Raw genomic sequence first — 24,674 nt, forward strand, 5'->3', positions numbered from 1 at the left:
AGCCCAGAGCCCCACACGGGGCTCGAACTCACGGACCGCGAGATCGTGACCTGAGCAGAAGTCGGACGTTCAACCTACTGAGCCACCCAGGTGCCCCAACAACTATTTTTTTTAATCCAAGCAAATACAGGTTAGATGCCAAGCAAGTTAGCTTTCATTTTCATAATAGGTCTTGAAAACTTTCCAGGCTTCTTAAATCTTGCTTTAAGGAAATGATTTCTCAGACCCTCAACTTTTCCCCCACCATCTTCTCCAAGCAGCTGCTGAAATTTACCATTTGGAGGCTAATGGACATTAACTCATATTCTTTCCAGAAATGTATACAGTAAGGTGCCTGCATCCTTAGCCTTGGTCCAGAGAGCATTATCTGGGCATCAATCATCACCATCAAAACACTCCATTTCAAGGGGCTGTGTAACTCCTGGCATTGGGACAGAATAGGACAAAGGAAATAAAACATTACCCTGTACAAAAAATGTGCTCCCTCCTAACATCAGTACGCTGAGTACTATTCCTTCAGGTTACTGCTTCTCCTTTTCTAATCCCCTTTCATTTCACAAAATCCTACCAAACAAAAAGACAACATAATCTGAAAACCATTTTCTGGTTCTACTTGATTGAATCTTAAAAGCGGTTTTTCTAGGTCTTGTATGTAACTGCAAAACACTTACAACAATTATAAAAGTTACACATATTGGCAAAAACTATAAGAAGGCCTTCATCTTTAAGTTCAGTCTAAAAAATATTACTTTCAAGCATCAATAAACAAAAAAATTCAGAATATTTAATACATGCAATGTTTATGTAAGATTGGTAATTGTTGACCAGATTTCTTCACCTGACTTATCTTACAAATGCAAAATATTTAAAACTCAAAAATATTTTACAATATTTTCAGCTAGGTCAAAAACACATCATTTGATGCTATACAAACAGGATATTCATGCCTCCATTTTTAAAAATTATTTTTATAAAATCTCTATAATAGAAAAATAAATGTAATTGTGTATGCTCTTGAATGCATTTTCTTAATTGAATCACAGTTTTAACTATTACTTTAGGAAAGGTATAAAGTTCTAAAATATTCAGTGTGAACAGCTGATATTATCTATAATTAATACCAACTACTTTGTGTATGTGTATTTTTAAGTTTATTCTTTTTTTGGGGGTGTTGGGGGAGAGATAGAGGACGTGAGTGCAAGGGAAGGGCAAAGAAAGAGGGACAGAGTGAGAATTCCAAGCAGGCTCCTAGCTGTCAGCATAGAGCCTGACGCGGGGCTCAATCTCACAAATGGTGAAATCATGACCTGAGCCGAAATCAAGAGTCCAATGTTTAACCAACTGAGCCACGCAGGCACTCTGAGAGAGAGAATCTTAAGCAGCCTCCATGCTCAGTGCAGAGCCCGATGCAGGGCTTGATCTCATAACTATGAGATGATGACTTGAGCCAAAATCAAGAGTCAGATGCTTAACCAACTGAGCCACCCAGGTGCTCTTTTTTCAGATATTATTGAAATATCACTGAAATACTTCTGGTCAATTATTGACATTTTTCAAATAAAAGCAACTACTTAAAATATTTAAATTTTCTTCACTACCATGCTCCTTTACACTATAAGAGTAACATGCTAATTAAGTTGCAGCGGAAGCACAATTTTATCTTTAGTGTTATATCTTCCAGTTCTTACTCTCAGGATTTCAAATATTTGAACAAGTATACATCTAACGAATGTGTTTCATTATGGAACAGATGGCCACAAAACAGTACAATTTATTCAACAGCTGAAATCTAACTTTCAAACAGTAGAGCCTCTCCAATGATTTAAACATCCAGGATATGCCAAATTGTCTTATATAAATCAATGTTTCCTATTCCAACTTGAAAAATGCTCCTTCCAGCCCAAAGGGATCGCTCACTCATCCAACCATTATGACATTTTAACTTAAAAAAAATTGGTCATCCTCTTCAAAGAACAGATTAAAAGTAGAACTTGTTTCACAGTAGACATCACTTAGAAAATATTTCCATCAGTTTGCAATCTTCTAATTGCTTTTGGAAATGTTGTTACAAATGTGTACCTCTGAATATTTCATTTTAATGGCTTTGAATAAAATATTTATTACCATGTGTAAAGGAAACATTATATGGAGTAACTGAACATGATAATATTCATGAAGGTATGTGCTCCGTATAATACTGACTATAACTCCATTTCACTGTTAAGAACAATATTTTTTCTTTACAAGCTCCAGAAAACATAAAATCAAAAAAAAATTTGTTTAAAATGGGATAATATAATACTCCCTCAATTAAAATCTGAAGGAAACTCAGAGAAAGAGATGAGAAAGAACACCACTATGTTGTAGTGTCAGACTAGAAGAAAATGGGACTTTTTGTTCTCATTTTGGCTTCTCACCTTGGGTTTGACATTAAAACCCTTTAAACTTTATTTTTCCTCATTAAAAAAACCCAGGACCCCCTCCAAATTCTTTCAGCTCTTACACTCTGACAGGTGAAATTAAGAGACACAGAAAAGGGTTTGAGCCAACTAGCCAGCCAGCTTCCTTTCACCCAAGTTTCCTGCCATGTTCCCCCTGGGTTCTTGGTTACTCTTCCCACCAGTGCACAGCCACAATGCCCAGGAACCTTCCATTGATTTAGGCTCCTGCTGCCTCACTACATGCTTCGTTGCCATAACACCTAGCAACACGACTGGGCCTATAAATTTGTGACTGAGATATTGAGTTTAAGGAGCATCCAGTGCTGAAGGTCATATCCACCTGTGAGTCTCCCTACCTGTCCACAACCGAGTGGCAACTAAAACTCAATCTTAGAAATGACCTGTTAAATCTGCCTCAAATTTCCATTTGTTGGTTACTTCTCAAGAAAAGTCCCATCTTCTTATGCTTACCTTTATTTCTAGAATACCTTGTGTTTCCTTTCTTCCCAACACTCCCCTAACAGCACACTCTGCTTCCCAACCCAAACCCCTACCATTTTTCCTCTGGACTTCTGATTCCATTACCATGATGAGCTCCCTACACCTGTGGTCTTTTCATAAAATGCTTCATTTCCTTCCTCCCTCCCCTCTTGCTTTAACGTGTGTTCCTTCTGAGAAATTCTCTTTCCTGAAGCCCTGTCAGAAAACATTTATTTTCTCACACTGTCCTTGCATCAGGATCACGGAGTGGGGTCAAGTTCTCTGTATTCCTCATTGATGTTTTCAGATCACAGCTCCAGAGTTTCTTATAAAAATGCCAGTTCTGCTCGATTGGAAGATGGCGGTGTAGGAGGACACTGGGCTCACCGTGCCTCCTGCTGATCACTTAGATTCCACCTACACCTGCCTAAATAACCCAGTAAACTGCCACAAGACTAGCAGAACAGAGTCTCAGGAGCCAAGCAGAGACAAAAGGCCCACGGAAGAGGGTAGGAAGGGCGGCAAGGCGGTGCACACTACACGGACTGGCGGGAGGGAGCCGGGGTGGAGGGGCGGCCCGCCAACCAAGCAGAGCCCCTGAGTCTGGCTTGCAAAAGCAGAGGGGCCGGACTGAGTGTGTTCGGATAGCAAGCAGCACTTAACATCTGGAAGGTTATAAGTTAACAGCTCTGCTCAGAGAGCAGGAAGGCTGGAGGACAACGGGAGGGAGAGTTGCTGAGCCCTGGGATGACAGAGCTCAGTTTGGCGGGAAACAAAGGCGCTTGCCAGTGCCATCTCCCTCGCCCATCCCCCAGCCAAAATCCCAAAGGGAACCAGTTCCTGCCAGGGAACTTGCTGGCTCCACGCAAACACCCAACGCTGTGCTTCTGCAGATCCACACCTCTGGCGGCAGATCTGACTCCCTCCCACTGCTGCAGGACCCCTCCTGAAGCGGATCACCGAAGGAGAAGTGAGCTAAGCCTGCCCATCCCGCCCCCGTGCACCTTGCCTACCCACTCCAGCTAATATGTCAGATCCCCAGCACCACAAACCTGGCAGTGTGCAAGTAGCCCAGATGGGCCACGCCACCCCACAGTGAATCCCGCCCCTAGGAGAGAGAAAGAGAAGGCACACACCAGTCTGACTGTGGCCCCAGCGGTGGGCTGGGAGCAGACATCAGGTCTGACTGCAGCCCCACCCACCAACACGAGTTATTCAAGACAGCATAGAGGAAGTGCCCTGCAGTTCCACACCACTCCAGGAACTATCCGAAATGACCAAACGGAAGAATTCCCCTCAAATAATCTCCAGGAAATAACAACATCTAACAAACTGATCAAAAAGGATTTAAACAATATAACAGAAAGTGAATTTAGAATAATATTCATAAAATTAATCGCTGGGCTTGAAAACAGTATAGAGGACAGCAGAGAATCTATTGCTACAGAGATCAAGGGACTAAGGAACAGCCAGGAGGAGCTAAAAAAAGTGCTATAAATGAGCTGCAAAATAAAATGGAGACAACCACGGCTCGGATTGAAGAGGCAGAGGAGAGAATGGGTGAGCTAGACAATAAAATTATGGAAAAAGAGGAAGCTGAGAAAAAGAGAGATAAAAAAATCCAGGAGTATGAGGGGAAAATTAGAGAACTAAGTGATGCACTAAAGAGAAATAATCTATGTATAATTGGTATTCCAGAGGAGGAAGAGAGAGGGAAAGGTTCTGAAGGTGTACTTGAAGAAATAATAGCTGAGAACTTCCTGGATCTGGAGAAGGAAAAAGGCATTGAAATCCAAGAGGCACAGAGAACTCCTTTCAGACGTAACTTGAACCGATCTTCTGCACGACATATCATAGTGAAATTGGCAAAATACAAGGATAAAGAGAAAATTCTGAAAGCAGCTAGGGATAAACGTGCTCTAACATATAAAGGGAGACCTATAAGACTCATGACCTATCTCTCTACTGAAACTCGGCAGGCCAGAAAGGAATGGCAGGAGATCTTCAATGTGATGAACAGAAAAAATATGCAGCCAAGAATCCTTTATCCAGCAAGTCTGTCATTTAGAATAGAAGGAGAGATAAAGGTCTTACCAAACAAACAAAAACTGAAGGAATTCGTCACCACTAGACGGTCCTACAAGAGATCCTAAGGGGGATCCTGTGAGACAAAGTACCAGAGACATCGCTACAAGCATGAAACATATAGACATCACAATGACTCTAAACCCGTATCTTTCTATAATAACACTGAATGTAAATGGATTAAATGCGCCAACCAAAAGACATAGGGTATCAGAATGGATAAAAAAACCAAGACCCATCTATTTGCTGTCTACAAGAGACTCATTTTAGACCTGAGGACACCTTTAGATTGAGAGTGAGGGGATGGAGAACTATTTATCATGCTACTGGAAGTCAAAAGAAAGCTGGAGTAGCCATACTTATATCAGACAAACTAGACTTTAAATTAAAGGCTGTAACAAAAGAGGAAGAAGGGCATTATATGATAATTACAGGGTCTATCCATCAGCAAGAGCTAACGATTATAAATGTCTATGCACCGAATACAGAAGCCCCCAAATATATAAAACAATTACTCACAAACATAAGCAACCTTATTGATAAGAATGTAGTAATTGCAGGGGACTTTAACACTTCACTTACAGCAATGGATAGATCATCTAGACACATGGTCAATAAAGAAACAAGGGCCCTGAATGATACATTGGATTAGATGGACTTGACAGATATATTTAGAACTCTCCATCCCAAAGCAACAGAATATACTTTCTTTTCAAGTGCACATGGAACATTCTCCAAGATAGATCACATACTGGGTCAAAAAACAGCCCTTCATAAGTATATAAGAATTGAGATCATACCATGCATACTTTCAGACCACAATGCTATGAAGCTTGAAATCAACCACAGAAAAAAGTCTGGAAAACCTCCAAAAGCATGGAGGTTAAAGAACACCCTACTAACGAATGAGTGGGTCAACCAGGCAATTAGAGAAGAAATTAAAAAATATATGGAAACAAACGAAAATGAAAATACAACAATCCAAACGCTTTGGGATGCAGCAAAGGCAGTCCTGAGAGGAAAATACATCGCAATCCAGGCCTATCTCAAGAAACAAGAAAAATCCTGAATACAAAATCTAACAGCACACCTAAAGGAAATAGAAGCAGAACAGCAAAGGCAGCCTAAACCCAGCAGAAGAAGAGAAATAATAAAGATCAGAGCAGAAATAAACAATATAGAATCTAAAAAAACTGTAGAGCAGATCAACGAAACCAAGAGTTGGTTTCTTGAAAAAATTAACAAAATTGATAAACCTCTAGCCAGGCTTCTCAAAAAGAAAAGGGAGATGACCCAAACAGATAAAATCATGAATGAAAATGGAATCATTACAACCAATCCCTCAGAGATACAAACAATTATCAGGGAATACTATGAAAAATTATATACCAACAAACTGGACAACCTGGAAGAAATGGACAAATTCCTAAATACCCACACACTTCCAAAACTCAATCAGGAGGAAATAGAAAGCTTGAACAGACCCATAACCAGCGAAGAAATTGAATCGGTTATCAAAAATCTCGCAACAAATAAGAGTCCAGGACCAGATGGCTTCCCAGGGGAGTTCTACCAGACATTTAAAGCAGAAATAATACCTATCCTTCTCAAGCTATTCCAAAAAATATAAAGGGAAGGAAAATTTCCAGACTCATTCTATGAAGCCAGCATTACTTTGATTCCTAAACCAGACAGAGACCCATTAAAAAAAGAAAACTACAGACCAATATCCCTGATGAATATGGATGGAAAATTCTCAAGAAGATACTAGCAAATCGAATTCAACAGCATATAAAAAGAATTATTCACCATGATCAAGTGCGATTCATTCCTGGGATGCAGGGCTGGTTCAACATTTGCAAATCAATCAACGTGATACATCACATTAATAAAAGAAAAGAGAAGAACCATATGATCCTGTCAATCGATGCAGAAAAGGCCTTTGACAAAATTCAGCAACGTTTCTTAATAAAAACCCTCAAGAAAGTCGGGATAGAAGGAACATACTTAAAGATCATCAAAGCCATTTATGAAAAGCCCACAGCTAACATCATCCTCAATGAGGAAAAACTGAGAGCTTTTCCCCTGAGATCAGGAACACAACAAGGATGCCCACTCTCACCGCTGCTGTTTAACATAGTGCTGGAAGTTCTAGCATCAGCAATCAGACAACAAAAGGAAATCAAAGGCATCAAAATTGGCAAAGATGAAGTCAAGCTTTCGCTTTTTGCAGATGACATGATATTATACATGGAAAATCTGATAGACTCCACCAAAAGTCTGTTAGAACTGATACATGAATTAAGCAATGTTGCAGGATACAAAATCAATGTACAGAAATCAGTTGCATTCTTATACACTAACAATGAAGCAACAGAAAGACAAATAAAGAAACTGATCCCATTCACAATTGCACCAAGAAGCATAAAATACCTAGGAATAAATCTAACCAAAGATGTAAAAGATCTGTATGCTGAAAACTATAGAAAGCTTATGAAGGTAATTGAAGAAGATTTAAAGAAATGGAAAGACATTCCCTGCTCATGGATTGGAAGAATATTTTCAAAATGTCAATTTTGAAATTGACTACCCAAAGCTATCTACACATTCAATGCAATCCCAATCAACATTGCACCAGCATTCTTCTCGAAACTAGAACAAGCAATCCTAAAATTCATATGGAACCACAAAGGGCCCGAGTAGCCAAAGTAATTTTTGAAGAAGAAGACCAAAGCATGAGGCATCACAATCCCAGACTTTAGCCTCTACTACAAAGCTGTCATCATCAAGACAGCATGGTACTGGCACAAAAACAGACACATAGACCAATGGAATAGAATAGAATCCCCAGAACTAGACCCACAAACGTATGGCCAACTAATCTTTGACAAAGCAGGAAAGAACATCCAATGGAAAAAAGACAGTCTCTTTAACAAATGGTGCTGGGAGAACTGGACAGCAACATGCAGAAGAATGAAACTAGACTACTTTCTTACATCAAACACAAAACAAACTCAAAATGGATGAAGGACCTGAATGTGACAGGAAACCATCAAAACCCTAGAGGAGAAAGTAGGAAAAAACCTCTCTGACCTCAGCCACAGCAATTTCTTACTTGACACATCCCCAAAGGCAAGGGAATTAAAAGCAAAAATGAACTACTGGGACCTCATGAAGATAAAAATCTTCTGCACATAGGAAACAACCATAGGAAACAACCAACAAAACTAAAAGGCAACCAACGGAATGGGAAAAGATATTTGCAAACGACATATCGGACAAAGGGCTAGTATCCAAAATCTATAAAGAGCTCACCAAACTCCACACCCGAAAAACAAATAACCCAGTGAAGAAATGGGCAGAAAACATGAATAGACACTTCTCTAAAGAAGACATCCGGATGGCCAACAGGCACATGAAAAGATGCTCAACATCGCTCCTCATCAGGGAAATACAAATCAAAACCACACTCAGATATCACCTCACGCCAGTCAGAGTGGCCAAAATGAATAAATCAGGGGACTATAGATGCTGGAGAGGTTGTGGAGAAATGGGAACCCTCTTGCACTGTTGGTGGGAATGCTAATTGGTGCAGCCACTCTGGAAAACAGTGTGGAGGTTCCTCAAAAAATTAAAAATAGACCCACCCTATGACCCAGCAATAGCATGGCTACGAATTTACCCAAGGGATACAGGAGTACTGATGCATAGGGCCACTTGTACCCCAATGTTTATAGCAGCACTCTCAACAATAGCCAAATTATGGAAAGAGCCTAAATGTCCATCAGCTGATGAATGGATAAAGAAATTGTGGTTTATATACACAATGGAGTACTACGTGGCAATGAGAAAAAATGAAATATGGCCCTTTGTAGCAACATGGATGGAACTGGAGAGTGTGATGCTAAGTGAAATAAGCCATGCAGAGAAAGACAGATACCATATATGGTTTCACTCTTATGTGGATCCTGAGAAACTTAACAGAAACCCATGGGGGAGGGGAAGGAAAAAAAAAAAAAGAGGTTAGAGTGGGAGAGAGCCAAAGCATAAGAGACTGTTAAAAACTGAGAACAAACTGAGGGTTGATGCGGGTGGGAGGGAGGGGAGGGTGGGTGATGGGTATTGAGGAGGGCACCTTTTGAGATGAGCACTGGGTGTTGTATGGAAACCAATTTGACAATAAATTTCATATATTGGGAAAAAAATGCCAGTTCCCTTGAAGGTTTACCATTTCTTGATTTCTCTTTTTTTATACATAGTCCCTCCTTTGTAGACATTGTAGACACTCCCCTACCGAGGATATTTGGCAACAGATTTATGAACTTTCTTTCCTCCCTAACTCCTCTTATCAAGGAGGATGTTAATGTCTAGGAGGTTGACCCAGTTATTGCCATTGCGTCTCATTCTTCCTTCCTGTTTTCATTCTTGCAGGTTCTTTCTGTTGCCTCCACCAACCTATGGCCATACCTGGAACCTCACTGAAACCTGCCTCCTTCTGAAGTCTCTTCTTCAGGTATCACTTTCTCTGACCCAAACTTCCTGTTTTTGCAGCTTGTCTGCCTAAGACCTCCTGTTTGACCAGTCTTAGTCTTCCAATTCATTTCACTTATCTATCTTGTCTTGTGAGTCAGCCTTTTCCTACAGTCTCTTCTAATTTGTTCAGATTTTGAGTCTCTTTGATCTCTCCCTTGCTGAGGCCTCAAACTTGCTTGCCCCTTTTCCTTTAATTGGAACTGCCTACTGAGATGCAAACCATGATGAATTCAACCCTTCAACTTCTCTGGTTACACATAGACTGCATTGTGTTTGCTAAACATCATCCCAATGAGTCAGATTGGTAGCACTGTATAAATGTATAGCCAGCAAACTTAAAAGAACCTAAAAATTGCCTGAATTGCTATCATCCTTCAGCAGTTCACTTTCCATTTCTCTCAATAAAATAGTTTCTTTAATTCTTTTCCAATAACCTTAAACCACTTCTTTATTCTCTGCTGACCTAGACTGCAATTTCACCACCTTTTGCATCTAAACCTATCTACATCTATATTAGGGACTTCTCCCTTCAGTTATAGTGGATATGTCCCTGCATCCCACTATAGGCTATCCTGACATCTATGCTCTAGATCCTTCTGTCCTTATCACCTACCATACACACCAGCTTTATCTGTCTGCTATCAATTATCACACACACCAGATGTATTTTTAATGACATTTAAATAGTTTTAAGTCATAGCTTAAAAAAAAACCTTGAAACAAACATCTCCTTCCAGTTACTTTTTGTTCTTCTCTCATTCATAATCTCTTGTCTTGAGTTGTATACATTCCCTGTTTCCATGCCCACACCTGCCGTTTTCTCTTCAACCCAATCCAATCTGGACTTTGCTCCCACCACCCCACCAAAACTCTCCTAGCTAAGTTCACTAACATTCTCCTTATTGCTAAAGCAAAATTACATTTTTCAGTCCTGATCTTACCTGACCAATACCTGCTAATTGACTAGATTTCCTTCTTTGGTTTTCTAATACCACGTATTTTTTTCTTTTTGCCTCCCTCCTATCTGGTCACTTGTCTTCATAATTCAGTAGTTCAACAAATATTGTAGAATACCCATGTTTATTAAGCACTGTATGCTAAGCATACAGCAGTAAGCAAGACAACAAGGTCCTTGCCCCAAATATCTTATATTTTAAGGGGGGGGGGAGGAATTAAGTAATTTCACAGAGTCACCAAAAGTTATATGAAGATAGAATAGTTATATTGTTAGATACCACATTAGAACATTTCTTACTCTTTTTCAGCCTCCTTTGCTAGTCTATTCTCCTGAGTTTTAATGTTAGCATTCTTCAGAGCTCTGTCCAGTGTCATGTATTTACACTGTATTCACTCCTTGGCTGATATTTATTCATGTAGGTTCCATCAGCATGCCTATGCCCCTTAAATTTGTATTTTCACCCCAAACTTCTTCTGACCTCCAAACTTGTGTTTAAGTGCTTACCTCAGGGTTTGAGCTGTTGGACGCTCCACTCTTTTGTTGCTGTACCACCTAGAACAAATCTTCTGTGGTTCTGCAAGTACTGTGGCTGCAGAAGAGAGGCTGGACAGCGGAGGAGCTTTTCACAGTCTCTAGCAGGAAGTGACAGCCTTCACTTTTTCTTATGTGTCCTTAGTCTGAACTGGTCACAGAGCTCAACCTAACCACAAAGGGGCTAGGAAGTGTAGTAAATGGCCAGAAAGGAACCAGATATCTCTGAGCACAAGTAATAGCTACCACAGAAAAAAGTTTGTTTAGACTTCTATTTCCTCCTTTTTCTTATCAATCACCTTCTAAACGTCTCTTTAATTCAGTAATTTTCTCTATGCCTACAGTAAACTGGAGATGCATTGCCCAGATCGGCCTTCCAAAAAGGACTTGTCTTGGCTCCTGAGCGTGCAATCTGCTAACAGCCTGCAGCTGTCTGCTTCTTTTAGCATCTGCCTCAGCTGCAGAGCATTACCTGGGCCAAGAGCACACCCAAGATAATGGCCTATATCCCATGACTGATTGTGGCGGGAGTATGAACAAGTCTTTACAGTTCTGCTTCTCCCTCTGACAAAGTTGGTTTTCTTTCCCCAGAAAAGGGACCAGAGTAAGGAGAGATGATGAACATCAAAATTTCAAATAAAGACAGGCTCATGTTCCTCCTTTCCACAGGTGTTGATAGTTAATCAACAGCTTGCATACCGATTTCTATTTAAACATTTGCTTTTGGAAGAAATAACCTTTGCCAGCTGGCAATGGGAGGGGTAGGAGAAATTAGGTGAAATATTGGGATTTGAGAGATGAATCATTTCCAGCCCAGCTTGCAATGAGGACCCTGTCATTGGTAAGGGGAACACAGACATCCTGGGCAGAAGGTGTATGCCCAATTATTAAAATTCTCTTTGTTGGGGCGCCTGGGTGGCGCAGTCGGTTAAGCGTCCGACTTCAGCCAGGTCACGATCTCGCGGTCCCTGAGTTCGAGCCCCGCGTCAGGCTCTGGGCTGATGGCTCAGAGCCTGGAGCCTGTTTCCGATTCTGTGTCTCCCTCTCTCTCTGCCCCTCCCCTGTTCATGTTCTGTCTCTCTCTGTCTTAAAAATAAATGAACGTTGAAAAAAAATTAAAAAAAAAATTCTCTTTGTTGGTGAGGTATGAGAGTATACCCCTGGGGTATTCCTTGCATAAAGAATCAGACCTTTGAGAAGTACTGGGGAAACTAATTATTAGGACAATGAGAATGGATGGCTATTGTCAAGCCCACCGCTACCCTAGAAAAAGATATTCACAATGAAACTCCAAGTGTGAAAGCCAACAGACCTTCCTGGTAGCTTACGAAAACACTCTCCTTCAGGGAAGCAGAGGAAATACTGAGGATCAGGAGTTAATGGAGTGGTAGAACTCCAGATAAGATTAAATGCCCAATCAAGGCAGGTTAATTATGATAAGATCAGGGTCTGGTTGGGGAAGAATGGGATCCTAACATTTGGGAAGAGAACATTTGGGTGGATGACCCTGTACATTTGGAACCACTTGAATCTTCTGAACTCTCTGAAAATGCTAAAGTAAGCGGACCCTTTCTCTTAAAGAGCTAGCCTGCCCACCCCTCTTACTTGAAGGCAATGCTGAGTCCTCTCTCCACAAAACATCATTTGCCCCCCTCCAGAGTCTGACCTTACATTTTTATGGCCACTAGGCATATAATTAAGGTTAAGTCACAGAAGAACTCAGGAATATGCTGGTGCTAATAAGGCCTAATATCCTAAAGAATATGTGAAGACCTAGACATTGTGTACTGGAGGAGAATCTGTTGGTCTGAAATCTGAGAGTGCTTAATCAAGGGGACCAGAATACATGATAGGGCAGGGTGAGTTTATTAACTTGCGAACTTTCTAGGTATATTGGGTTAATCAGCTTGGTGAGGACTACAGGTGATGGTGTATTCACTATGGAGATGACTCCTAGAGACGTGGAAAAAGCAATGCCCATGCTAAGTTGAAATACCAGAACACCATAGCAAACAGTAGACCAAGGGATTTAAAAACCCGTGGAAGCCAGCATGCTGGAGTAAATACACTTTGTAAGGCCAAAAGCCCCACCATCAAAGGCCTGCAAAATATACCATTAACCAAAGATATAAACTGTTCTGCTTTGAGCACCAGAATCACTAAAAGTTCAGTGGTAGGTCTCTTCTATAACCTAGGGCTGAGAGTAGGAAAGGCCCTTACTAATAGGCTCAGGATATCACGGGTGGTGGTGGTGGTGGTGGTGGTGACTGGATCTAAATAAAGGCCAAGTGGTAGCACTTAAATGTCAAAATCCAGGTAGATGAAATCATTGTAACAAGTGGAAATTTCAAACTAGTAGCCAGGAAATCTGACCCTGCCCCTTGGTAGACAAATTGTGCTCCAGAGAGATTCAGGGACTTCTCATTAGTAAAATTTTGGGGGTTTCTGTGGACAGAGGCATGCCAGATATCCACTCCAAAATAAAAGACAAATGATCACATCTTGCACTCCCCACAACAGAAAAGGAAGTTTAACACTTGGTTGGTATCTCTGAGTTATGGAGCAGTATATTCCATTATCCCACATCTGGGAATACTGCTGTGGCCCATATGGCTGACACTAATGGTTGCTAGCTTTGGTGGCACTTGGGGCACACAAGAGCTCTGCCACAGGCCTAGACTGTGGTATAAGCAATAATGCTGCTCTGGCCATACAACCTGGAAGGCCCTATAATATTAGAAGTATTGATAAGTAACATGACCAGTGGAACTTGTGGCAAGCTCATGTATAGGGGAATCACATGTGGTTTCTGAGGTTTTGGAGCAAGGCCATAAAATTTGCCTTTTGAAAAACAATTCATGGCATGCTCTGGTGGAGGAGCCCCTGACCATGGTATTCCACTTGATTGATCATGTATCCATAAATGCCCATCATGAGCTGGAGTCTATTAGAGCCATCATGTCATAAAGTTGGTTGGGTGCAGCAGCAAAACATCATCATGTGGAAGCAGTACATCCAGATAACTTTAGCAGTATCAGAAGGCAAGCTGCATCAGCAGAGAGCCCAGACTGCCATGTCATTCATCAGTATTAATGTTGGACCAGTGTCCCTCCTTTGGTTAATAACCTATGACTGACTGACAGAGAAAAAAATGTGGTCTTGGCTTCTGGATGGGTTGGCTGGATATGTAGGTGAAAACTGAAAATGGATGGCCAACTGCCCTGTAGCCTCACTAGGAGTAGCCTTTAAAGGCAGTGGTAAGAGAAAATTCTCCCAGTGGGTGGAGCTTTCGGCAGGACCCTCACCCATATGTCCATCAGCACCTAGCCTGCTTGTCTGCAATCTTTCAATGTTTCTTCTTCTAGGTCCCTGACCAGGCTGTTAGGTCATTCATCGCTACCCTTGATCTCAGGCCATATCTTCTTCTTCATAAATAGGATTACCTCTATTCTTAGAAATCAGACATCTTCTATGAAATTCATTTTGTCTAATAACAAACCAGAGAACTATTTATCCTCTTCTGCTTTGTCACCTAATTCATATCCCTAACTCTTTCAGGGCAAAGCTTGCTCATAACCTAAGAAATTTTTATTCCAGTAGTTATCTACTCTCCTTTCAAAATCATGGGTGTAGTATTTTATGTATAGTATACTACTGCAATAATAAAAACTCAAATAATTGCAGAATGATCATGATAAGTTTGACTAGTATAGGAATAGTGTCCATAGTATATCTTTCTTTAAACTAAATAATAAATCTTTTTTTTTTCTTTACTAACATCCCAATTTCTTATGGTTCTTTTGTATCTCTTTCATATACTTTGCTTTCCAAAGCATTTTCTTTCCTTTTCCTTTTGGAAGAATTCTTTTAAAAAGAATATCAATTAGAACATAAATAATATTTGATTAATTGGAAAGTTATTTTGCAGTTTGCTTCACCTTAACTTACCAAGGGAAAAAAAAAGGTTGATAAAATTTGTGATTGCTGACAAATGTATTTGGTCCTCCATTTGCATATCAAAAATGAACCAAGTTTTCCATTCATTTAAAAATGTAGCTCATGGTCTAATGAACTCTCGGTTACTATTTCTGAACTACATTTTAGTGATTGCTGCCTGTGATTAACTTCAATTTAGTCATTTCTTTAAATTCAAATGCTATTTCAAAGAACTTTCTCTGCTTGATGTCTTCAAGATCTGTTTCATAGAACTATGTATTCCATTAACACTGTGACAAAAATATTATGTGAGGTTTTTTTCCTTGTCATAGATAATAAAAGTCAATGAAATAATATCAATATTTTAATACAAAAACTTGAAAAGATACTGAGCCATAAATTTTTTAAAAATAAGCAAAATAAGAATCTAAGGGTTATATTTTTCAAGTGAATATTTTGAAACAATAGTTCATTATTTTGGAAATGGGGCTGGTTTAAAAAAAAACAGATCCTTTAATACTGATTGTATCAAGAAATTTGGTAGTACTTATAAGTTTCTTGAAATAAGTGAAACCATTGTAAATGTGGCATAACTTACAGCACTATATTTTATTTTACTTTAATGTATAAAAAATACCTTTATGGATATAAAGTGAAAGAGACAACTACCATCTGGATTTTCTTATAGGTTTGTGTGAATATTCCTATAGGTTTGTATGAATATTAAAATGCAAAAAATACACAAAGACCTAGAAAGAATCCTTCCATGTTACATGTATCAAGTTCAATGTTTAAAAACAGTGACTCCATGCAAGGAAAATCTATTTCCTTACTTTAAGTAAAAATAGTTATTTTAATCAGTATGAAATAAAATTTTTAAAAATTATTCATAATTAATATCCTGAACATATTGATCAAAGCACCTAATGATTTAAGTCTTATAAGGAATGGGGTCATTTAAGTGTACCTAGTCATTCAGACAAATAGGCAAAATGACAACAAAGAATTCTATACACATTTGTCAAGAGTATATGATGTTTATGTTCTACAAATGAAACATTTTTATGTTCAATATTCAAACATTTTCTGATGTTAATAAAACATGCATTTTCATAACTGAACTCCTTCCAATATTAAAGATAGCTCAGTACTTTTTGTATTTAAAGGGTGAGATACAGGCCTTCTTGACAGATTACATTTTTGTCTAACTTTTCTCATATAATTACTATATCTTTTAGACAAACTAAGTTTACTTGTACCCCAACTGACAATAAGATTTAAATCTTCTTGTAGTGAAGTATTTGATCTCTTCTTGTCTTTTATTCTAGTACCAAGAGTCTTCTTTGGATTGTGGTTAATATGTTTACAGTCCTTGGCCATCTTCTGGCTTTGACTAGTGTGCCATTTTTCACTGATACATGGGCTTTCCATTGCAGTGAGACATATAATATTCTTGTTAGTAATGGAAGGAAGAAATGCTTGAGATGACATTTTTCCAATGTGTTCAGTGAGTGAATCTTGAAGATACTTGGGGAAATGTTGGCTAATTTTATATTCATAGATTAATCTTCTTGAGTTTGAATCATCTAACTTGATGGAGAATAGATCATCTATTGTTATATTCTGATAGGTATCTGTTGGACTTTCAGGTGTATTCAACTTTTCAGAATCATGTTGAGGTATGCTAGGTAAAATTTCAAGTCTATTTTGTTTTAAGACTAATCCAGTACCAGGAACGAAAAGTTCTGGTTCTTCCTGTTTTGACAGATGAGTGATGTTTGTGTTTGAAATGGACTGATGTGTGTGTCCATTTACTGCTGTATCTTTCCAGATTAAAGGGTTATATATAACTTGTCCATCAATAGGGCATGAATTGCACTTGTATAATAACCAACTGTCAATACATTTCCTATGAAACTAAAAAAAAAATTACAAATTAATCAGAGATATAATTGTCTTGTTTATAATGTACATTATCTATGCAAATTTCTCCAGGTTTCATTATTATGTTATTATTAAAACTAGCAAAATGGAATATAACTATAATTTATCAAGTTTTATGGAAATATTTTGAAGAGTAAAACTGAATTGGTTATGGACTGATGTCTATTTTCAACATTAAAATGGAAATCCTTCTATGGATTTTTTTTGGTAATCTCATGAAATCTTACTACTTAAGTCATCAATTTCACTGTTGCTTTCTAATGAATGAAATGTATTAAATAATAAAAATAGTCATAACCAACTAGACTTGGAAATAGATCTGGTAATGGTAAGATATAAAATGGTAAAATATAAGATATAAAAAGATATAAAAATAAATCACATTCTTGGGAAGAAAACAACCTATCAGACATTTTAAATAAAGGTGACTCTAAAGCTTAAATATTTACAGTAACTTTATTTCAGAAAAAAACCTGGTTACCAAATATATAATGATCAAACAACATTAAACTTTAATTCTAGTGAATTCATTTGAAATAAAAACTATGTCAAATTAAGCGTCTGTTTCATCCAAAGAATCACAAAACACGTTAGGTTAATATTCTATAAGCTTTTTCTTTCTGCAAGTAACTGAAGTAAGATAAAATAATCTAACTTGAAGAGCCTTTTATCTTTTCTGGATAGCATATATAGAAATGAGTCCTAATCAACAAAAATCCATCCACAGGGGACAGAGCTGCCTTCTCAATGGTCTCTGCTAGGGCTCTTCTACCATACACTGTTCAATATGAACATCTCTGCACATGATATAACTAAAAAGTGGCAGGAGAAACTTAAACTGTCAATTCATTTATAAACACTGGCCCTACAAGGAAAGACAAACTAAAATGATGTGACTTCTACCTTGTGAGCACATGGTAGCAATCTTGTATGTTGACCAAGACAAAATGCCTTCAAACAAAGTCGACACTGGTAGCCTGGAGCAAGCAGCTTACTAGTTTTTGTAATCAGTAAGAGAGGCAGTGACTTTACCACTTGTTTTGGTGTGTAAACTTGGCTGAATGAGAATGAGCAGAAAGATATTAATGTTTATATGTGATTATAGATCAGGAAGTAGTCAATAGCACAGGTAAATTACCTCCATATAAATAATGTAAACGATTCCAATATTTTCTTGAACTGAAGGTAATAAATCTCATACACTATAAAGTTAAAAAATCTACTATATTGATGCTGAACAAGACAGATCCAACCTCAACATCAACTTCATAAATAACAAAATTTAATTTAGTCATTTCAAATAAAAACCCTAACCTGAAATTTTTTGATTTGCACTTTTTAATGTATATGAAACAAGAACAAAATTTTAATAAGAAACATATACTCAAATTATTTCAGTCTGAGCCAACACATACACCTTGTGTTTAGAAAAATACAATCCAATTCACTCTGCCATCTGGTAGGAAGTAAGGGGCACAGTAAGCCACATTAAATATTTCAGGCTACTATGATAAATTGGTAGATACGAATCTAGGAGGAAACTCATTTTCCCTTGGGATATGTTTACTACTTTAGTATTGTTAGACTATGTTAATGTGACTCTAAAAGTACCAAACCCATTTTTGTACCAGAAGTACGAACCAACATAACTCAGATCAATGTAAATTAACTGCTATTTGATGCCATTACCAACTGATGACACAGATAAACATTTAAAAACACAACTTAGCTAAAGGTTAGACACATTCCTATTATTCAAAAGTCATTCAGAACATAGTTCAAATACAGGCATACCTTGGAGGTATTGTGGGTTTGGTTCCAGACCACCACAATAAAGTGAGTACCACAGTAAAGCAAGTCAAATGAATTTTTTGGTTTTCAGTACACATAAAAGTTATGTTTACATTATACTGTAATCTATTAAGTGTGCAATAATACTATGTTTGAGAAAGCAATGTACATACTTGAACTAAAAAATGCCTTACTGTTAAAAATGCTAACATTATTTGAGCTGTCAGTGCATTATAATATTTTGCTGGTCTTGTCTCAATGTTAAAGACTGCTGACTGATCAGGGTGCTGGTTGCTGAAGGTTGGAATGGCTGAGACAATTTTTTAAAATAAGATAACAATGAAGTTTGCCTCATCAACTGACACTTCCTTCCATGGATGATTTTTCTGTAGCATGTGATGCTGCTTGATTGCAGTTTACCCACAGAAGAACTTATTTCAAAATTAATCAATACTCTTAAACCCTACAGCTGCTTTATTAACTAAGTTGATATAATATTCTAAATCCTTTGTTGTCATTCCAACAATCTTTACAGCATCTTCACCAGGAATAGATTCTCTCTCAAGAAACCACTTTCTTTGCTCATCCATAGGAAGCAACCCCTCACCTATTTAAGTTTTATCATGAGACTGCAGCAATTCAGTCACATATTCAGGCTCCACTTCTAATTCTATTTCCCTTGCTATTTCCACCATATCTGCAGTTACTTCCTCTACTGAAATAGTGAACCCCTCAAAATCATCCATGAGGGTTGGAATCAACTTCTTCCAAACTCTTGTTAATGTTAATATTATGACCTCTCCCCATGAATAACGTTCTTAGTGGCATCTAGAATGGTGAATTTTTTTCCAGAAGGTTTTCAATTTACTTTGCCAGATCCATCAGAGGAGTCAGTATGACAACTATAGCCTTACAAAATGTATTTCCACACTTCTGGGGAAGATGGCAGAGTAGGGGTATCTTAGGATCACCTTGTCCCATTTGTACACCTACATAACACTCACATCAGGTTAAATAACCCAAAAAATGACATGAAGACTGGAAGAACAGACTGTTCACAGCTAAATGTAGGCAAGAGTCTACATCAAAGAAGGTAAGGAGGGTGGAGATGCAGTTGGGAGCCAAACTGACCTGTGGTACTGTCCAGAATGGGGAGAGATGCCATTAGTGTGGAAAGGGGGGAGGACCAGACCCCAAACCAGGCACTTCAGGCATGGGGAATCTGCACAGAGAAGACAAATCCCCATAACATTTAGCTATGAAAACTAGAGGGGCCTAACTTTGTGAGTTCTTATAATCAGTGGGGCTTAACAACTGGAACTTTAAAAATCAAAAGGGTTGGCTCTGGGAGAGCCAGAGGGATAAGAAACTGAGTCTCCACCCTAAAAGAGCAAAACAAACAGCCCCACTGAGATCAGCATAGAAACAGCAGTTTAAAAAACGCCTGGGATATACAGGAAGGAGATGTATTTGCAAATCTCAGAGTATGTGCTGGAGAGGAAGCAATCTTTGGGAGATAATTCCAAGAACCAAATAGCTGGTGGGCACCATTTCCCTCCCCTAGCCCCCAGTCTAGATACACAGACATGTGTGGGAACAAGTGCAGTGCCAACACTCAAATGGGAAAACATCCCATGCTCATGGATTGAAAAAAAATATTGTTAAAATGTCCATACTACCCAAAGCAACCTACAGCTTTAATGCAATCTCTATAAAAATACTAACAGGGGCACCTGGGTGGCTCAGTCAGTTAGGCATCTGACTTTAGCTAAGGTCATGATCTCATGGTTCGTAGGTTTGAGCCCCACACTGGGCTCTCTGCTGTCAGCACAGAGCCTGCTTCAGATCCTCTGTCTCTCTTTCTGCCCTTCCCCCACTTTCATGCAGGCACTCTCTCTCTCTCAAAATAAATAAATAAACTTAAAAAAAAAAAAACTACCAACAGCATTTTTCACAGAACTAGAACAACCCTAAAATTTGTATGGAATCACAAAAGACCCTGAATAGTCAAAGACATCTTGAAAAAGAAAAACAAAGCTGGAGGTATCACAATTCCAGATTTCAAGTTGTATTACAAAGCTGTAGTAATCAAAACAGTATGGTACTGGCAGAAAAACAGACCTATGGATCAATGGAGCAGAACAGAAAGTCCAAAAATAAACCCACAATTATATGGCCAATTAATCGTCAACAAAGGAGGCAAGAATATGCAATGGAAGAAAAGTATCTTCAATAAATGGTTTGTGGACAGCTGCACAGTTATATGCAAAAGAATGAAACTGGACCACTCTCTTACATCATATACAAATATCAACTCAAAATGGATTGCAGACCTAAATGTGAGACCTGAAACCATAAAAATCATAGAAGAGAGCACAGGCATTAACTCTTCAAATATCAACCATAAGAACATCTTTCTAGCTATGTCTCTTGAGGAAAGAGAAGCAAAAGCAAAAAAAAAAAAACAACAAAAAACAAAAAAACAAAAAAAACAAAAAAAAGCAAAAAAGACAAAAAACCTATTAGGACTACATCAAAATAAGAATAAAAAAAACTTCTGCACAGCAAAGTAAACAACAAACAAAACTAAAAGCCAACCTACTGAATGGGAGAAGATATTTACAAATGACTTATCTGACAAGTGGTTAGCATCTAAAATGTATAAAGAACTTACAAAACTCAACACGAATCAAATAATCTAATTAAAAGTGGGCAGAGGACGTGAACAGACATTTCTTCAGTGAAGACTTACAGATGGTCAACAGACACATGGAAAGATGCTCAACATCACTAATCATCAGGGAATCACAATAAGATATCACCTCACATCTTCCAGAATGGCTAAAACAAAAAATACAAGTAACAACATGTGTTGGTGAGAATGTGGACAAAAAAGGAACCCTCTTGTACTATTGGTGGGAATGCAAACTGGTATGGCCCCATTATTGAAGACAATATGGAGGTTCCTCAAAAAATTAAAAAAAGAAGTATTCTATGATCCAGTAATCACACTAGTGGGTATTACCCAAAGAATATGAAAACACTAATTTGAGAGAATATATGTGCCCCTATGTTTATTGGAGCATTATACACAATAGCCAAATTATGGAAACAACCCAAATGTCCACTGATAGATGAGTGGACAAAGAAGGTAGATGAATGGACAAAAAAGAAGTATACACACACACACTGGAATATTACTCAGCCATAAAAACGAATGAAATCTTGCCATTTATGACAACATGGGATGTAGAGGGTATAATGTTAAGTGAAATAAGTCAGTCAGAAAAAGACAAATACCATATGATTTCACTCATATGTGGAATTTAAGAAACAAAACAAAGAAAAAAAGAGACAAGCCAAAAAACTCTCTTTTTTTTAAGTATTTACTTATTTTGACAGAGAGAGAGATAGAGACAGAGACAGAGACAGAGAGAGAGAGGGAGAAAGAGAGAGACAGAATGAGAGTAGGGGAAGGGCAGAGAGACAGGGAGAGAGAGAGAGAGTTCCAAGCAGGCTCCCCCAGCATGGGGCTTGAACTTATGAACCATGAGATAATGACCTGAGCCAAAATCAAGAGTTGGGCACTAAACTAACTGAGGCACCCTGGCACCTCAAAAAACTCTTAACTATAGAGAACAAATTGGTGGTTACCAAAGGGGAGGTGGGTGGGGGATGCATGAAGTATGTGAAGAGAATTGAGTACAGTTATCAGGATGAGAACTGAGTTATATGTAGAATTGTTGAATCACTCTATTGTGTACCTGAAACTAATATAACACTGTATGTTAATTATACTGGAATTAAAATTTAGAAATGTATTTCTTAAATAATAAGACTTGAAAGTCAAAATTACTCATTGATTCATGGGTTGCATGCTATGTTCTGTTGTGTTTCTTATCACTCTACAGATATATTTCCATAATATTGCAGAAACTGCTTTTACCAAGATCATCTAATTGTCAACTAAAAAAAAATACCTGTGATTGTCAACTAAAAAAAAATACCTGTGTATTTTTATTATTTAATGTGGTGAGTATTCCTTATCTTGAAACTCTCTCCTTTTATTTAATCCACTTTCTCTGCCTAGAATGTTTCTCTACCTTAATGTTCTCTTGTCTCTACCTACAATATCTTCAACACATTTAGTTATACAATTTATTATCCAAATAGGTTGAAGTGTAACAGCCAGAGCCTAGGAACCTAGCCAGAGCCAGAGGAAATGGAGATGGAGAGCCTTAGTATAGGCTTATTATATACCCACAAGTTATTTTATGCTTCATAAGACCTGTGGTCTACAAAGTGTCTGAAGCACCCATAGGACATGGGTAAATATCCACTGGATTGGACAGAAATGTATGTGTGTTTTCGTGTTAATGAGAGTAAGGACAATTTTTATTTGGATAATTCACTAAAATTATTATTATTACTAATAAAGGGACTTTATTTATTTATTTATTTATTTATTTACTCAGAGACAGAGTGCAAGTGGAGGAGCTGCAGAGGGAGAGGAAGGGAGAGAATCTTAAGCAGGCCCCACATTAAGTGCAGAGCCCAACATGGGGATCCAGCTCATGACTGTGAGATCATGACCTGAGCCGAAATCGAGTCAGACACTTAACTGACTGAGTCACCCAGGTGCCCCTGAAGTTATTTTTAAAAACTAATTTTATCCCATATCCTTTCAAAATTATTTCTTTTGTATATTTTTTATAGCTAATGTGTTAATAATACACAGTATATTTTCTTTAATAAGGAATATGACAAAAAATTTGAAGGCCTGTCCACTAATAAACAGCTCAATCAAGGTTGTGAAATACAATCAATCCACTCAGCATTCTTCCTCCATGAGGGAGAAACAGTGGGGGAGTGAGGCAGAAAAGACTTCCTTCCCCTAGAGATCAATCGCTTCAAAACAAGTATCAAATCCCCCTGTATTTTTTTAATAACATGTCATTTTTAATTTTACATTTACTTAGATGATCAATTATTTACTGAGGAAACTACTATATCCCTAATGCCTAGTAGAATCTCTGGTAGTATTAATAATAACAGACATTATTTGAGTATTTGCTGTGTGTCTGAACCATTTTATATTCACAAAATTCCTATGAGGCTGGTTTTATAATTATCCACATTTTATTTATTTATTTATTTATTTATTTATTTATTTATTTATTTATTTATTTTTTAATGTTTGAGAGAGAGAGAGAGAGACAGAGCACGAGCAGAGCAGGAGCAGAGAGAGAGGGAGACACAGAATCTGAAGCAGGCTAGTAGGCTCTGAGTTGTCAGCACAGAGCCTAATATGGGACTCGAACTCACGAGCCACAAGATCATGACCTGAGTTGAAGTCAGACATTCAACTGATTGAGCCACCCAGGCACCCCATCCACATTTTAAAGATGAAAAAAATGTGGAAGAGAAGCAAAGTAGTTAACTAGCCCAAAAGTTACACTGCCAACTTATAGTTGTACAAGGATTAGATTCAAGCAGTCTGACTCTAAAGCCTTCCTTTTTACTTGCATAATAATGTTACTAGGATATAATTAATATTTACTGAATAAAGGAGTGAATAAAACTTATTCAAACTGAAAAATTATTTAAATGTCCCAAGTCACAAAAGAAATGTAAGCTTCACTGAGAATCTTACCCTTGCTTTCCTTGAAAATGTGGCATCTTTTCTTCTGTCTCATTTTTAATATCTACATATTTTACAGTTTCATCTGATCTGTTTTCTAGTGATCTCCATCTTTGATTTCTCTTCTGTAATAGGTAAAAATAAATGTTACTTTGCAAATCATGGAAATTTTTAATTTTGTGGATTAAAATCAGCCACATATTAACAACATAATGTGAATAATATTCATTTAAAAATTTTTAACATTAAAAATTTATAAATTATTAGTGAGTCTAATATACTATTGTACAGCTACTATACTAACATTACTTTTTAAGGGAAGAATATTAATGAA

The 24,674-nt window shown here is 37.9% G+C and overlaps 1 protein-coding gene across 1 annotated transcript in view; it reads right to left on the reverse strand.

Annotated features, from left to right (window-relative positions):
- Positions 1-15,985: 15,985 nt before the first annotated feature.
- The window catches only part of ZSWIM2 (zinc finger SWIM-type containing 2), a 31,611-nt gene continuing 22,922 nt past the window's right edge, over positions 15,986-24,674 (reverse strand). Inside the window, exons 7-9 of the mRNA XM_043577247.1 lie at positions 24,353-24,465; positions 17,812-17,965; positions 15,986-16,881 (exon numbers count right to left, since the gene is read on the reverse strand). Of these exons, the coding sequence (XP_043433182.1) occupies positions 16,075-16,881; positions 17,812-17,965; positions 24,353-24,465 (1,074 nt within the window). The 3' untranslated portion in view covers positions 15,986-16,074. The remainder of the gene's footprint in view (positions 16,882-17,811; positions 17,966-24,352; positions 24,466-24,674) is intronic.

Source organism: Prionailurus bengalensis, chromosome C1, assembly GCF_016509475.1.
Source record: "Prionailurus bengalensis isolate Pbe53 chromosome C1, Fcat_Pben_1.1_paternal_pri, whole genome shotgun sequence".
NCBI classification, from domain to species: Eukaryota; Metazoa; Chordata; class Mammalia; order Carnivora; family Felidae; genus Prionailurus; species Prionailurus bengalensis.